We start from the raw sequence: 14655 nt of genomic DNA, 5'->3' as shown, positions 1-14655 counted from the left end.
ATAGAAACATTTCAAGATTCACATAATAAATTAAACATCCTACGTAATGAGGTCAACAAGGTAGCATGCTTTATAAATCATTTAAAATAGGGAGTATAAAAAATATAAAAAATAGGGAGTATTGTCCACTATGCCGCTCTGAATGTTTCTTTTACTCAATATCAAGATAATATAGAAATGAAAAAATGCAGATGGTGATAATAACTTTTAAACATTTATTATTATACTGAGATTTTGTCCAATGCAGTACTGAATAAAATTTAAAAGAGAACACAAAACAAAACAAAACATTGCACCAATTAACATTGCAAAATTCAAAGAGAATAAGAACAAAATGACAGATATAAAATGGGACAAGCCACAGAAAAAATTAAAACGGGGAAAGCGGAGAATATGAAACTTGCTTCATTATCTGCTAACAAAGGAAGAGCTGAGCTTTGATTTGATTTCAAAAGCAAAATGAGACAAGGTTTTCTTCTAATAAAGGTAAAGCACGCTGAAACGGAGTGCTCTTTCTGTAGCTCAAGAGTAAACTAATCTTGCTGTTGTAAGCCTTAAATAACTTGTCTGAAAATACAGGTCTCTCCTTAAACTTTAAAAAATATAATGATCACAGCCTGTGCTTCATTACCAACACAAATTCCCCCCCACAATTTGCAGCATTCTGTTCAAAGGAAATCTCTGCTTCTATATTACTAAAATCTGATAGAAAAAGTTCCAACTAATGCTTTTTAAGGGACTCCGGACTGTTAAATAATTGTTTTATAAATGAGGAGCAATGCAACTACATGCACTAGTGTGATAATGCATATAAAAACCAATGCAGTCATATCTAAAAACCAAGAAAATATCTACTGCAAAAAGAAACGCATTCCGAGTAGTGTAGAAAGTGTGTAAAAATGTTTAAAAATAGCAGATGTGTTTGCCCGTAGTACATCAAGTAAACATTAGTGTTTCTTTGGTTAAGTGTGTCAAAAAACAACAACAGGAAAACAATCAGAACAATAAGAATCGGAACACAGATTTGAACAAGATAGTCATGAAGAGTCTTGACTGACTTGTATCTCATCCACTGAAGGAAAAACATGTGAAACTAAAGAAAACGATGAAAAGCTGAGCTAAGCAAAGACGGCAGACGTTTCCTCTGGCACTCTTGCATAACGTAAAACCGCAAGACAACTTTTATGCGCTTGCGATCACACGAATGGATAACACTAGTCTAGGTTGATATGAAGTAATATCCAAACGGCCAGAAATACCATTACTGTACAAAATGTGCATCCTTAGAAAGTTATGGCAAAAATACCATGGAAAATTTCGAACATCAACCAGCAGCAACGTGAATCTGACTTTAAAGACTAAACTTGTACTACAAGACATGTTTCTTTGTTTTGTATAGCATTAAAGTGCAAAACTATGAAAACGCAAAATAATTTAACAAGACCGATTTAGGTTCTGTAAAAGGAACTAAATCTTTTGCAATACTGATGTGTCCAGAACAGCTGGGGCACTTTAAAGATAAAAGAAATAATTAATTCAATTAGAAATGATCAGAAACATGCAGAAGAATGTGAGTGTGTGTGGTGGGATTTAGGTTAAATCAAAGTTTCGATAAAATCAAAACACACACAAATCTAAACTACTATGTTCCCAGACTGAAATCTCTTACCCTTGTCTCTTCCAAAATAAAATCCACAGGTGGTAAAGTATTATTCTTTGGTATGACTCATTTAACCTCTTACGCAGAATAAGTCTTTCAAATCACAATAAAAAAGTCAGACCAGATCCATGTCTCTTCTTTGGCTTGGTGGTGTTGGCACAGGAAGAAAGAACAGAACATACGATAAAAAAGGCCACACAGGCCTCAGGCGATGATGCCCTGGCCCTCCGCACCACACAAACCTCACCTCATAAGAGATGCTGCTTTCCCAGAAGCCCGTCTGCTCTGCTTTTAGACACCAGTGAGGTTCAGGGTCTGACAGTTAAGTCACATCAAAAACTCTGAACCGTGAGAACTTTCATAAGACTCTTATCCACAATACTGGTCCACACTGTACCTGACCTACAGATAATCAAAGTGATGGTTCAATCCCATCAGTCACGTTGTGAAGGAGGGAAAGAGAGGCGAGTGTTGACTCAAGGCTGCCAGTCTTTCCCTCGATTTTCAGGAATGTGCTTATAGCGACACCTATCCTCAAAATGACAGCCGGTGGTCCTCCAAAAGTAACACTCATCGACATTGATAGGACCTCTGCGCCTAGGACTGAAAAAGTGTTATTGTAGTCGTTCAAGAACAACATTTTAAATAATTAAATATTTTAAAAAAGCACAAATACCCAACAGCCCCTGCAGGTTGTTGAATGGCAGGTGTTGGAAGGGTTCTCTGAATCCGCCTGTCTGGATATCGGACCACCAGTCGAGTGTTCTCAATAAGATACCCCTAAGATCAAACAGTGTTTTTTGTTTTTAAAAGATTATTCTGTCATATATTTCAATAAATAAGATTTATTAAGGGTTTCACGCACGTGGAGTTTCTCCATCGCACGGGAGGCCATGTTAGCGTTCTTGTAGTTAACAAATGCACAGAAGCGTTCATGCAGGATTCGAATGCTGTCGATTTCTCCGTAACTAGAAAACATCACCAAATGTTAAAACCCAAAAGGTTTTCGTTTCATTTAATGATGGCTTGGGCATCGCATCTCACGTTTTGAAAAGGTCCCGCAAATGCTTCTCTGTCAGTTCTGTGGTCACGTTTCCCACCCACAGGGAGTTGCAGGGACTTCACGAAAGAGAGAAAAGAGAGATTATAAGACACCTTGAAGAAGAGGCTGTTTTTAGAAAGAAATTTTGCATAATGCAAAGTTGAAATCAGCAAGCATGATGACTTACCCTGACTGGAGAAGGGCACAGTCTTGATTCGATGCTGCAAAATACGAGACAACGTGACCAAACAGTTCATCATTGACTACCATAGTAGGAAAAATGCTTTTCAAATGTCTTCGTTCTGTTGAACACAAAAGAAGATATTTGGAAGAATGTATGAAAGCAAAACGTTCTGGGGCACTTTTAACTAACATTGTAATTTTCCTACTATGTTAGTCAATGGTGGGCGAGAACCGTTTGGTTACAAGCATTCTTCCAAATACCTTTCTTTGTGTTCATCTATGTGTAAATGATGAAAGAATTTTTCTGTTTGGGTGAACTGTCAGTTTCTTAAGCATTAATCGGAAATCTAATTTAGAATACAATTACAATTTTAATCAAATATGTCAGCCTAAGTGAACAGAATATCAAATTATGTTCCAAAGTCTATAATGTAGAAGAATTAAAAAATAGCACCCTCAAGTGGCTTATTTGTGTAAAAATCTTACCCTTAGCTGTTATAACAGCCTGCACAGTGTTGTATTTTTCCAGCAATTGGAGACTGTGTTCCTCATCATAACCAAGAACCTAAAAAGAAAATGCAGAAAAAAGTTTCCATCCACTATAGGTCTAAACTGTTTTGCTTTAATTCTTGGTGGTATCCAATTTCTTAAAACATTAACAAAAAATAACTATTTGGGGAAATATGCTAAAAATATTTTGAGCACAACGTTCTTGTAATTGCTTTTCATGAGACAATGATCTGTCATTTACCACAAGTTGTTGCACTTTACAGTATAAGAGTTCATTGACGGCTTCTTCGCATTCTGCGTCCAACTTCAGCACCTGTTCCATGGCTTTCTCTGATTCACTGTACCTCTATCACACACAAACATACATATCAGTACATCAGTACTGTACATAAATGTAGGGCCAAAAGCACATCATACCTTAAGCCCCATAAGTGCACTTCCTCTACGGTAATAGCCTTTGGGCCAATCAGGAGCCATCTGGATGGACTTCTCGGCATCTGCTAGCGCCAGTGGGTATTGCTCCAAACAACAATAACAGTAGGAGCGATTTCCAAAGAACCTGCTTCCCCCAAATGAAGGAGAATTAAAAACAAGAATAACCCCAAGAATAATGTTTGATTAATATGAATCAAAGTATAACCTGTAATCTTTTGGGTCACATTTGATGGCCTCTGTAAACAAACTGACAGCTTGTTCGTACTGGCCCTCCTGAACAAGTCTGATCCCTTTTTCTTTAAAGAAGAGGAAAAAAGACACTTAAATCTAAAACATTGGAGGATCATGATACTTCTGGTAGACAATTAAAAAGCAAGTGATTTACTTCTGTAGTTAAAATTGAACTTAAACAATATCCTGACGTTTTAAAACACTAATCCTGAGTATGTACAAGATACAACAAAGCGAGTGTGTGAGAGAAAGGAATACACACCTACTAGTAGGGCACTTTTTTTAGTTACAGCATCAGATAAGCAAATAACCTGCAAAACATTTTAATAATGTATTAAAATTTGTACTAATGGTTTATTTACAACCTAATTTAAAAAAAATCATGCCACAAATCAATGCGATCTATTGACGACAAATTAAAAACAACCAACAATATTCCTGTAATTAATATTAATAGTACTAACTAACTAACTAAGAGTAATAACATAGAGAGTCACTACATATAGTCCCCGCCTGCGTTTTGCAAGGACAGCCCACGAAAACTTCTCTCTTCTCCCCCAAACACTGTAGCTTGTGAGCCTCATTTCGAGGTAGACCAATCACAGCAGATGAGACCATCTGACCAATCACATCAGACTCGGTTAGCAGAAAGGAGGGGATTAGATCGATGAATCGCTAAACAAATCATTTAAGAGTCAGTCAAGAAGTAAGGTCAGAATAATAACCTATTATTACGAAATAGTGTTTTTACACCTTCTACGTACATAAACTTGTTGGACACTTCATAAACCCCAAAATCTTAAACATTAAAAATCCCTAGTTATGTACTCTTTAATAATTATCATTCCTATATTTCATGTCATGCTACCAGCATACAACTGTTAGTCCTGACCTGGAGTTATTATGTTAATTGTAAACCTCAAGGTGATGTTTAACAACTTTTCTCTCTATGTGGTACATTGAACTGTAAACATGCAGCAGTGCACATGACCGCATTATCTGTATATTTATGGCCGGTGTAAGATAACTTCATGCATCACACATATATAATTCACTTTCAAAGCGTCATTTACAAGCCACAAAAAAAAAAGAATATTTATGCATCACGTATAATAGTAACACACAAACCTACAATAAATATTAATAAAACACCCAAAACTTAATAACTGAATTTGTACACAAAGGACAAGCAATATTTAACACAATATTAATTTGCTGAAAAAATGAAAGACAGTATCTTTGTATTTTGCACTGGCAAAATGTCCTAAATATGTCCCAAAAGCACCGATAAGCAACAGCTGACGAAATTGTCTTAACTATAATTTCTTCATATTTAGGGGACAAGCAACGAAGGGCAAATGAGGATGAAGAAAAAAAGGATGATGAGTGATGAGCTAATACACCAAAATCAATAATACCGTAAAGCATGCAACCTGTCACCTCAAAGTTAGCAATACAAACTAAGAAAACAAAAGCTTATATACATCTACAGTGACAACACCCAAAGGTTTATAAACAGAAAAGAAACCCAACAACGCCCTCAATATTTCTCAATAGGTGGCAACGCATTACAGTATAAAGAAATATCTCACTTATCACTTACCTCCGCACTTCTGCTCTCATTCTCTTTGTTCTCTTTCGACTTGTGAGCTCCTTTACTTTTGGCTTTGGGTCGAATGTGACTTACTGCATTCGCAACAAAAGCACTGTTGACATCCCACTCTGGCTCCTGAAAATAATAAACAATGTTATCTTTAACACTTTATCCTAACTTTAGTTATTAACCTTGGCTCCATGGCTTTACACTTTACATTATGTAAACCCTGCTTTAATGGTTTTATTGCCTTTTTATGTGTTTTTAACTTTGATTTGTGTAAACAACATTAGTATTTGCATTGGCCGTCACAGAATCAGCACCTCCTCAATGCGGGTCGTCAGCTGCCGATTGCTTGTGTTCCCAGAGGCCAGTGGAGGACCAGTTGGAGTTTTGCTCGGAGGATCAACAGGCTTTGCTTCCACTTTCGAAAGGTTGAACTCTTCAACTTCTTCAGGCTCAGAATCTTCAGATTCTTCGAGCTCAGAATCAGCTCTGACAAGCTCCTCCCCCTTAAAAAAAAAAAAAAAAAAATCACATGTTTTAAAAGCCTGTTCTTGGGAAAACACCCACATGATCTCGAGTGAAAATATGTCAGAACACATGAAGACACAAAAATAAAACACAGGGGGTTTGTTTTCAAAGTTAACAAGGAGCCAAAAAAAGACTGATTTAAAATGCTCTATAAATGCAACATTTTATTGTTTTGCAGCTGAGACAGATTTAATGTAGAGCGTAAATATAATGCAGAGCTTAGATATAATGTAGGGATTTTAATTTCTTTGACTACATCTCTGCAACCCTTAAAATCCTGCCAACACTCTTAAAAAAGGTGCTTCAAAAGGGTCTTCTATACCATAGAAGTACCTTTTGCATCCATAAAGAATCGTTAACATCTAAAGAACCATTCTGTTTCACAAAAGGTTCTTTGTGGCGAAAAAAGGTTCTTCAGATTATAAAAAGTAAGAAATAGATGGTTCTTTAAGGAACCAAAAATGGTTTTTCTATGGCATCGCTGCGAAGAACCTTAAAAGCACCTTTATTTTAAAGTGTGTGTCAGTAGAAAACTATAAAGTTCAACTCAAACAAACGTACCTGTTCCGTACATTCATCCTTCTTAACCCCTTCTAGTTTCTTTCTCTGTCGCTGGCGCTGAAAACAAAAGAGAAGATAAAAACCACCATAAAGAACAGTGCCGTGTACTTATTTACTATATACGCCATTATACGCCATACCTTGGTATTTACACGCCATACCCTGGTATTTACATGATTATTTCAAGACTATACTGGCAAAGTAACCACAAATTTACTACTTTATCACTATAGAGACAGCAACGTAACATTTAAACATGATATTTGTGTTAAACTATGGGAATACAAACTTGATCCATTGACATAATAAAAGTGTATTAGGCATGTTTTTTAGAATAAAACCAAGGGACACTTTCCTAAGATTTGAACCTTGGTAATCAATAACACAATTCTTTGTAAGTGGAACAGCTGTCTTATAAAGGCTTTGTCTACTAAAGAGCACACCAAGAACTGAACAATAGTCAAACAATAGTTCACCCTCCAGATGAACTCTGGGTAAAAGGTTGTCATTCTTGTGTTGACTGTGTTAAAGTTTATTCGTCAATGAGGAACTCCGCTTACCTTCCTCTTGGCTTTACGCCTTTCCACTTTCCTTCTGGCCTTATCTTCCTCACTGAGACCCTCTTCACCTGTTAAGACATCCTGCACCACGCATACACACACAAAAATACATCAGTCAATCGTCCAACTTCATTGATGTTGAGAGAAAGATGGAACCCATTGTGAGCGTTCACACTAAACCATAAAAGAACAATGAGTATCAAAAGCAGCATTTCGACTAAAAATCAATGCCTTGCATGTTTAAATGCACATTCTAGAACATTAACATGCATGCATGCAATCTTTTTAAAAGGAACTTGTCGTATCAGTGAGATATACAAATACAAATAGCAGCAAATAGTACGATTTTGGGCAGATTGGCCAGATTTACTACTTATTTAGCTGAAAGTGGCTACAAAATTATTTCAGAGGACTCTGGCCTCCATGAACGTGCAGACAGATATGAATTTATAAATCAGTGCTTCTCTTTTGAGTGGTTATCTTACTAAAGTATAAATTATTTACATTTACATTTAAATTATAGCTTAACATCCTAAAGAGTCCTCCGAGAACCAGCAGGAGAACCATTCTCTGGAACAACAAGCACTGACTAAGGTCAAAGCTGCAGAAAGAATGTGCACTATCATGGACAGATAAGACACAATTTCTAATCTTTCTGCATGAACGTTCAGTATAAATAACACGCTGTGCTCTTTTACACAAAAGAGAGTCAGAGGCACTTCAAGGTATCTGCTGGGAGTATCTCCATTTGGGGCACAGTGATGTGACCTTGATCCAACGGAAACGTTGGAAGCATTGCCAGAAGAAAAAGTTCATGCTTCAACAAAAAGATTTGTGGTTTTGTAAAAGTGAACTGTGCCAAGATACCAACAGCCCCTAAAAAGGTTTCCCAAGACTGCATGCGCTATGACACCACTCCTTTTCCTTTTTCAAAAAAGGATTTTCTTTATACTTCCACAATTTCCTTATCACAATTATCTAGTCCCATAGTCGTGTTTAGTGGATGTACTGTATAAAGTGTAACCTGATTGTGTATTCACATTACTACAGTATGTAGAGAAACAAGAGTCATCCATACATTGTGTCTGAAGTTTTAAAATGATGAAACAATAGGTATATGGTTAAAAATTAAGAGTAATGTGGGAATAGACCAGTTAACCGAAAATATACATCACGTGATTATTGAGTGAAGTACGTTAAAATGCTGCATCCGAAAGCCAGAGGGCGCTCTCGTGCAGAAACTCCAAATACGCACTGCAGAAGAATACCATAACACAAGTAGTTCTAGGAAATCCCTAAGGACATGTTTTTATCACAGTTCCTCAAGCCTCAGGTATTTTCATGATAATAAATTATATTTATAATGATCATGTTTGACAGGTGTTGCTTTTTTAAATGCACGTTATAAGCGAATCGAGCTCACACTGCTTTTAGATCGAGCAGCATTTCCTACTGATCCCAGAGCCTTGCTTCACAGACAAGCTACGCATCGATAAAATAATCGAAACCTTGGATTATCGGAGCCAGCTCGGTTTCAGCAGGTTTTAATGGTAACCGCGATTAACCGGGCACATGTCTATGTGTGAAATGGTTGCTTGAATATTTTGTCTTTCTAAATCAAATGTCACAAAGTATTTATGCAACTTCATCATAAAAACTTCAAGTGTGGCTTAAAGGTATAGTTCACCGATAAATGAAAATTCTGTCATCATTTAATCACCCTTAGATTGTTTCAAACCTGTATAAATGTCATTGTTCCGCTGAACACAAAGGTTCCAGGTTTGGAACAATCTGAGGGCGAGTAAATTTTTTTTTATTTGTGAATTACCCCTTTATATCGTAAAACAACCTTAGGGGCCTTTATTCAAGATTTGCATTTTTAATGCCATCCTTTAATCAGTTGAATCAAAAAATTATTCCGTAAACTTTGTCACCGCATATCAGACTTCAGCCGTGACTGATATCTTGGACTGATGCAGGTAAATGTTCTCATACCTGCGAGTCTTCGTTCTGTTCACCTTCACCTGTCTCCATGTCCTCAGGCCGCTCATCACTGGAGCCTGAGAAAAACAGAGAAAGAAAGACTCATTTCTTTCATGTTTCATTTCGCGTTACGTCAAAAATCAAGACTTTTTTCTAACTACATTTCAGTTTGCAGAGCAGTGTTGTATTGATATTTCTTAAAAAATATGATTATGGAGGTATTAAACTTCTGCACTTAATTTATTCAAAATCACGTCAGTGTTAAACATGCTATTTTTAGTTTTTGTAAATGCTGGGAGAATTCCATTCAAAAGTATTTTAGCGATGATGCTACATAATGTGAATACTGAACTGGAAACCAGCCTTACATTCCTGACATATATTTAGGCATTTGCTGTCTTACAGATACAATACCAGTTTTACTTGTACATCTGTACATTGGAAACCCAGGCGTGAACAAAGCATTCTAACAACAGGCCCTCTTTTACACAGAAGAATACAATTACTTTTTGTGACAGTACAAACAGCAGAGAGCATCATAGCGGCTGATAAACTGCAAGCTACACAGGGCTAGTTATATTTCTCTTTTGCTAGCATGGCCACATTATTTGTCATAGTAACAATGCTAACTTTAATGGATTAAGTAGACACTATGATGATTTGATTTCATGAGTAGAAAATCTCAAAACATTAAAGCATCAAAACCAGAAAAAGTGGCACGCAAAATGTTTGAATGTTGTTACTGCAGCTACATCAAACTTTTATAATTGTTGGTTAAATTTTTTTGTCGGAACCTCTGACGTAACAACCTACCCGCAGACCAGGAAGCTTCAGATTATAGTGAAACACGAGTTAAAATGGCCAAACAATGGAGCGAAAACACTTTTTGGTGGATCTAATATTAGTCGAACGGACACTTTTATCCAAAGTGAATTACAAATGAGAAAGCACATCATGAAGCTGCCTGAAGACAAGTCAACAACAAACACACTACCCAAAGCCATGTTTACAAGAAGGAAACAGCTTTAAAGATAGGTGAAAAGACATGCCAACATTTCTGTTATATATCTGAGGTCTTATCTTATATTCAAACCTTATGTTGTTGCAGAGTACAAATACTTTTCAAAGAAAAATATCATAAGGTCAAGTACGCTTCTAAAAACAGTATGTTTTGAAGGTCAGCTGCACAAAGATTTCAATTTCACATCATCTTCGTGACAAACAGCCAACCAACGTTAATGAATTAAACGAAACAACACTCTCAAATAAGAGCACTGGCCCTGCAGGGTTACAACTCAATGTTCAGTTTCCCTAAAGTTCCCTTGAACTGATAAAATTAGACCTAACGGACATTTTTCCAAGCAACGGAGCTTCACATAAATCAGACCGCACAAAGCGGTTCTCAAGAAGCCGCGTACACCGCACTCCAGTAAAACAATACTTTGAAGATCATCCAACAGCCGCGATAGTGGATTTTGCTGTCAGTTCATCGAAGGGAACAGGGTAACTTTAAACGCTTTTTATTTTCCTAAATGTGATTCCTGACAGCTAACAGCATCCGAACCTGCATGTCGAAAAGCGTTTTCCTTTTATTATGAAGGCAGCGTCAAAAAAATAATAGTTCAACAGGCAACCTATATTTTCCTTCAAATAGCAAAACACTGACATTCCTGCTTCAGATAGACAAAGATCTTTATGAGCATATTAACTGCTTTCCTGTTACGAAGATGAGAAGCGGCATCTGTGCTAGAAACCACTGCTCTCCATACTAAACTACTCCCTAGCCATTAAAACACACAGGAGTTCACACACATGGATGAGACGTACAGCCTTCGGTCTTAAATCACAGCCAGACTGATAACACAAATTCTATACTTCAATCTGCAGGCCACATACTACTTAACCTGTGGTCGCAAGGAAGTGATGCAATGACCAATACACTTCCCTTTAAATGAGTCATCTCATACTTTAGCGTCATGTGACAATAGCAGAACTAAGAACTGATTTGTAACCAATCGCAGCCCACAGATTCTTCCCTGGATCATGCAAACTGTTCCATGCAAATGATCCCAACTGCTACTGTTTTCACTGCCGTCTGACAATGTCCATTTGGTTATGGTAGCCGACCATTACAAAGAGTACATAACATGAGATCATGAAAATGGCATTTCTTACTGTGTTATGTTGCCTTGTTTGAAAGTAAGCAGTCTGCCAAGTTGTAAGTCCGAAGGTGAATGAATAACAAAGTTATTGGCTTGGGAAAAAGTGAGTCGATTTTGAATCGTCCCGAGTCCGATTCGCGAACCGCTGCGGATTTACGTCACTATATATAGACCCCGCCTATGTCTTGCTTGGAGCTCATGAGCCTCATTCGCGGTTGACCAATTACAGCAGACTAGACCATCTGACCAACCACAGGGGATTAGAAAGATGAATTGCGAATAAAATAATTTGAGTCAGTCAAGAAGTAAGGTAAGAATAACTACCTATTTTCACAAAATAATGTTTTAACACCTTCCATGTAGATAAACTTGTTCTTGGACACTTCATAAATCAAAGAAGAACCTTAAAAATCCCTAGTTATGTACTCTTCAATTCATACAAAGCATACGAAAACGCAGATATTTATGACCACTGCACTGTAAGTCGGTCAGTTTCAATGAGAGCGCAGACAATTATCTTAACAAAAGGTGAGATGTAAAGCTATGCAGTAGTCAACCTCGCACCTGTCAAAGACGTCAAAGACATCTCTGAAGATTTTACTATGAATGTGACTCGTAAAAACAATGTACAAGAATATTTCTGCATTTATTGATGATGACGGATGACGGTGTTATTCGTACTGACATTTCCACCACAGATTTTGAGTAAAAGCAAACAAACCCAAGCTAGCAATTGTTTCCATAGAAGAGAAAGCTGAACAGAAAATACTTTTACAATACAGGAAGAGTCTACAAGAGGTGTTTCACAACATGGTGTCAAAAGGGAAGTGCACAGGTGCTTTAAAATGCACAAACCAAAACACTGATCTGAACAACGTAACAAATAGAAATGTAAGGCAGGCAGGCGTTTTTTATCGCAGATATACGTTTACTGTGGTCTATATCTGCGATAAAAAACGCCTGCCTGCCTTACATTTCTATTTGTTATATATTATATATATATATATATATATATATATATATAGAATGTCATATATGTTATTAAAAGACATATTTACATTTCATTTGTCAAAGAAACTGTCAAAATGATTTGTTGCATCCGGGTTACCATGTGTTATTAGTTTTGAGCTGTTGTTTGAACCTGCAAATGTCACAACTGGCTATTCAGAATAAAGCATTCCAACGAGCCGTGTAATACAGAATTATGATAACTACTAGTTACAGAGAGAAAGAGTTATTAGCCTTATGTGTACTGGGAAGAACAAAATTGTAAATAAAATCTGCAATGACACATTACAGTGATACTTCAATCAAAAAAGAAAATTCTGTCATCATTTACTCACCTTTGAGTTGTTGCAAAAGTGATATTTGTTCTGATGAACACAGAGAAGGTATTTGGAATATTACTTATGACGAAAGAGATCTCAACACCCATTGACTCCCATAGTAGGAAAAATTACTTTTGGTTCTGTTGAACACAAAAGACATTTGAAGAATGTAGAACAGCAGACCGTTGTGGGGCACTTTTGACTACCATTGTATTTTTCCTACTATGGTAGTTAATGTGTGTCGAGATCTGTTTAGTAGTTATAAACATTATTCCAAATATCTTTTTCTGTGTTTATCACTGACATTTATACACACATTTTGAATAACTCGAAGGTGAGTAAATGATGACAGAATTTTCATTTTTGGGTGAAGTATCCTTTTAAGGCTTACCACTGAAAAGGGTTGGAAACGTCTAATATTGCTATTTTTATTTATTATTACCTTAAGATCCATTTCATTCACCATTAAGTTCTTAAAATATGTTTATTTCAAATGTTTGTTCATCATAAAACGACCCTGGAGCTCAACAGCTGATAAACCAACAATACCTTTGTGACTTCCAGGCCTGCTGCATGTGATTTCTCCAGTGTTCAGATTCCTTTCAAACGATGCACATGAATTATATTTTAACTAAACATTATAAACTAAAAGCGCCTTATAAATGTTTACACTTTAGGAAAACTGTCCTTTTTATATGCATTTGGCAGACGCTTATCCAAAGCGACTTACATTGCATTATTCTATACATTTGACATGGGTATCTGCAATCCCCTGGGATCGAACCCACAAACTTGCGTTCTTTTCGCAATTCTCTTACCACTGAGCTACAGGAAAGCTTATAAAAATGACCAAAAGTATTTAAATTTATACTTTAAAAGTCTGACCTAATAGAATATAATTATCATCGTCTTATAGCCCATTTAATTCTGAATATATTCAACACTTAATCAAAAGGTATGTATTTACCATCTATAACCAATCCAGGCTGCTGTTGCAATTGACATTATATCACAAACCATTGTAAGCATTCCCAAAACGCTCATGACTTCTTTGGTACTTTTATAACCTCACCCACATTAAAACTATGCACTAAATCGGTTAACACGGAGATAAGAGGATCGCGGAGTCGATTTTACGGCTCCGACACAAAGAAATGTAACTTTATAACTCGAGAAGAAAGTTTGCGTTCGCGCAACTCACCGCTGAGCCCCAGTAACCGGCAGAAATCCAAACCGAACTTCATAACTCCGACCATCCAGCATTATTACTCTCAACACAGCGACATTAGTACGACTGTAAAAACGTTAAAACGACAAATATATTGTCATTTTTAAACTTATGCAGTTAGGTTTGTGTTGCGTCTCTTCCTGGGCGTCGAGCGGAGCGTCGGACAGGCGTGTTGAGCTGCTCAAGCACCGCCCAGCACGAGCGTCTTAAAAGGGCCGCGTGGGCCCTGAGATTAAGTAGGCAACAGCACAAATGCAGTTCAATTCTCAGTCACTTTACATGTATATTGCCTGAGATAAATATTCATATTTGAAACAGTACACATTAATTCAGAACAATTAATGAGAAATGACCATTCTATAAACTTTACAGATTCAAATGGCTGCTATTACAAAAAAGCATTGTGGACCAAGTGATGGTTCACACATAAAATGAAAAATTCTGTCATCGTTACTCACCCTCGGATTGTTCCAAACCTGTACGGATGTATTTGTTCTGCCAAACACAAAGGAGGATATTTGGAAGAATGTCAGTAACCGAGCAGATCTCGTTTGGGGGACCAGATCTTCTCGGTTACTAACATTCTTCCTTCGTGTTTAGCAGAAAAAAGAAATTTATAAAGGTTTGGAATCTGAGGGTGAGTA

General features: G+C 36.8%; 1 protein-coding gene across 1 annotated transcript; it reads right to left on the bottom strand.

Moving 5' to 3' along the window:
• Positions 1 to 201: 201 nt before the first annotated feature.
• On the bottom strand, positions 202 to 14200 carry zgc:123010 (uncharacterized protein LOC641500 homolog). The gene is made up of 16 exons (XM_056761425.1): positions 13985 to 14200; positions 9306 to 9370; positions 7311 to 7391; positions 6751 to 6807; positions 5979 to 6167; positions 5665 to 5790; positions 4324 to 4372; positions 4036 to 4126; positions 3813 to 3954; positions 3637 to 3741; positions 3372 to 3450; positions 2890 to 2923; positions 2705 to 2779; positions 2526 to 2628; positions 2337 to 2440; positions 202 to 2263 (listed from the first exon to the last, which is right to left on the bottom strand). The coding sequence occupies exons 1-16, from the start codon at positions 14037 to 14039 to the stop codon at positions 2137 to 2139; spliced, it is 1482 nt and encodes a 493-aa protein (XP_056617403.1). The 5' UTR covers positions 14040 to 14200; the 3' UTR covers positions 202 to 2136.
• Positions 14201 to 14655: the final 455 nt, after the last annotated feature.

This window comes from Triplophysa dalaica, chromosome 11, assembly GCF_015846415.1.
Source record: "Triplophysa dalaica isolate WHDGS20190420 chromosome 11, ASM1584641v1, whole genome shotgun sequence".
In the NCBI taxonomy this organism is placed as follows: domain Eukaryota; kingdom Metazoa; phylum Chordata; class Actinopteri; order Cypriniformes; family Nemacheilidae; genus Triplophysa; species Triplophysa dalaica.
The sequence above is the reverse complement of the archived record's forward strand: the minus strand, read 5'-3'. Positions and strand labels throughout refer to the sequence as shown.

Bases quoted from the DNA above. Each gene is read 5' to 3' on its own strand.
- zgc:123010 (XM_056761425.1), bottom strand. From the start codon at position 14,039: ATGGTCGGAGTTATGAAGTTCGGTTTGGATTTCTGCCGGTTACTGGGG. The intron at 2,629-2,704 runs GTGAGATGCGAT...GATGTTTTCTAG, and splicing joins TTGCGGGACCTTTTCAAAAC to TTACGGAGAAATCGACAGCA. The intron at 2,441-2,525 runs GTGCGTGAAACC...GTTTGATCTTAG, and splicing joins GTGCGATGGAGAAACTCCAC to GGGTATCTTATTGAGAACAC.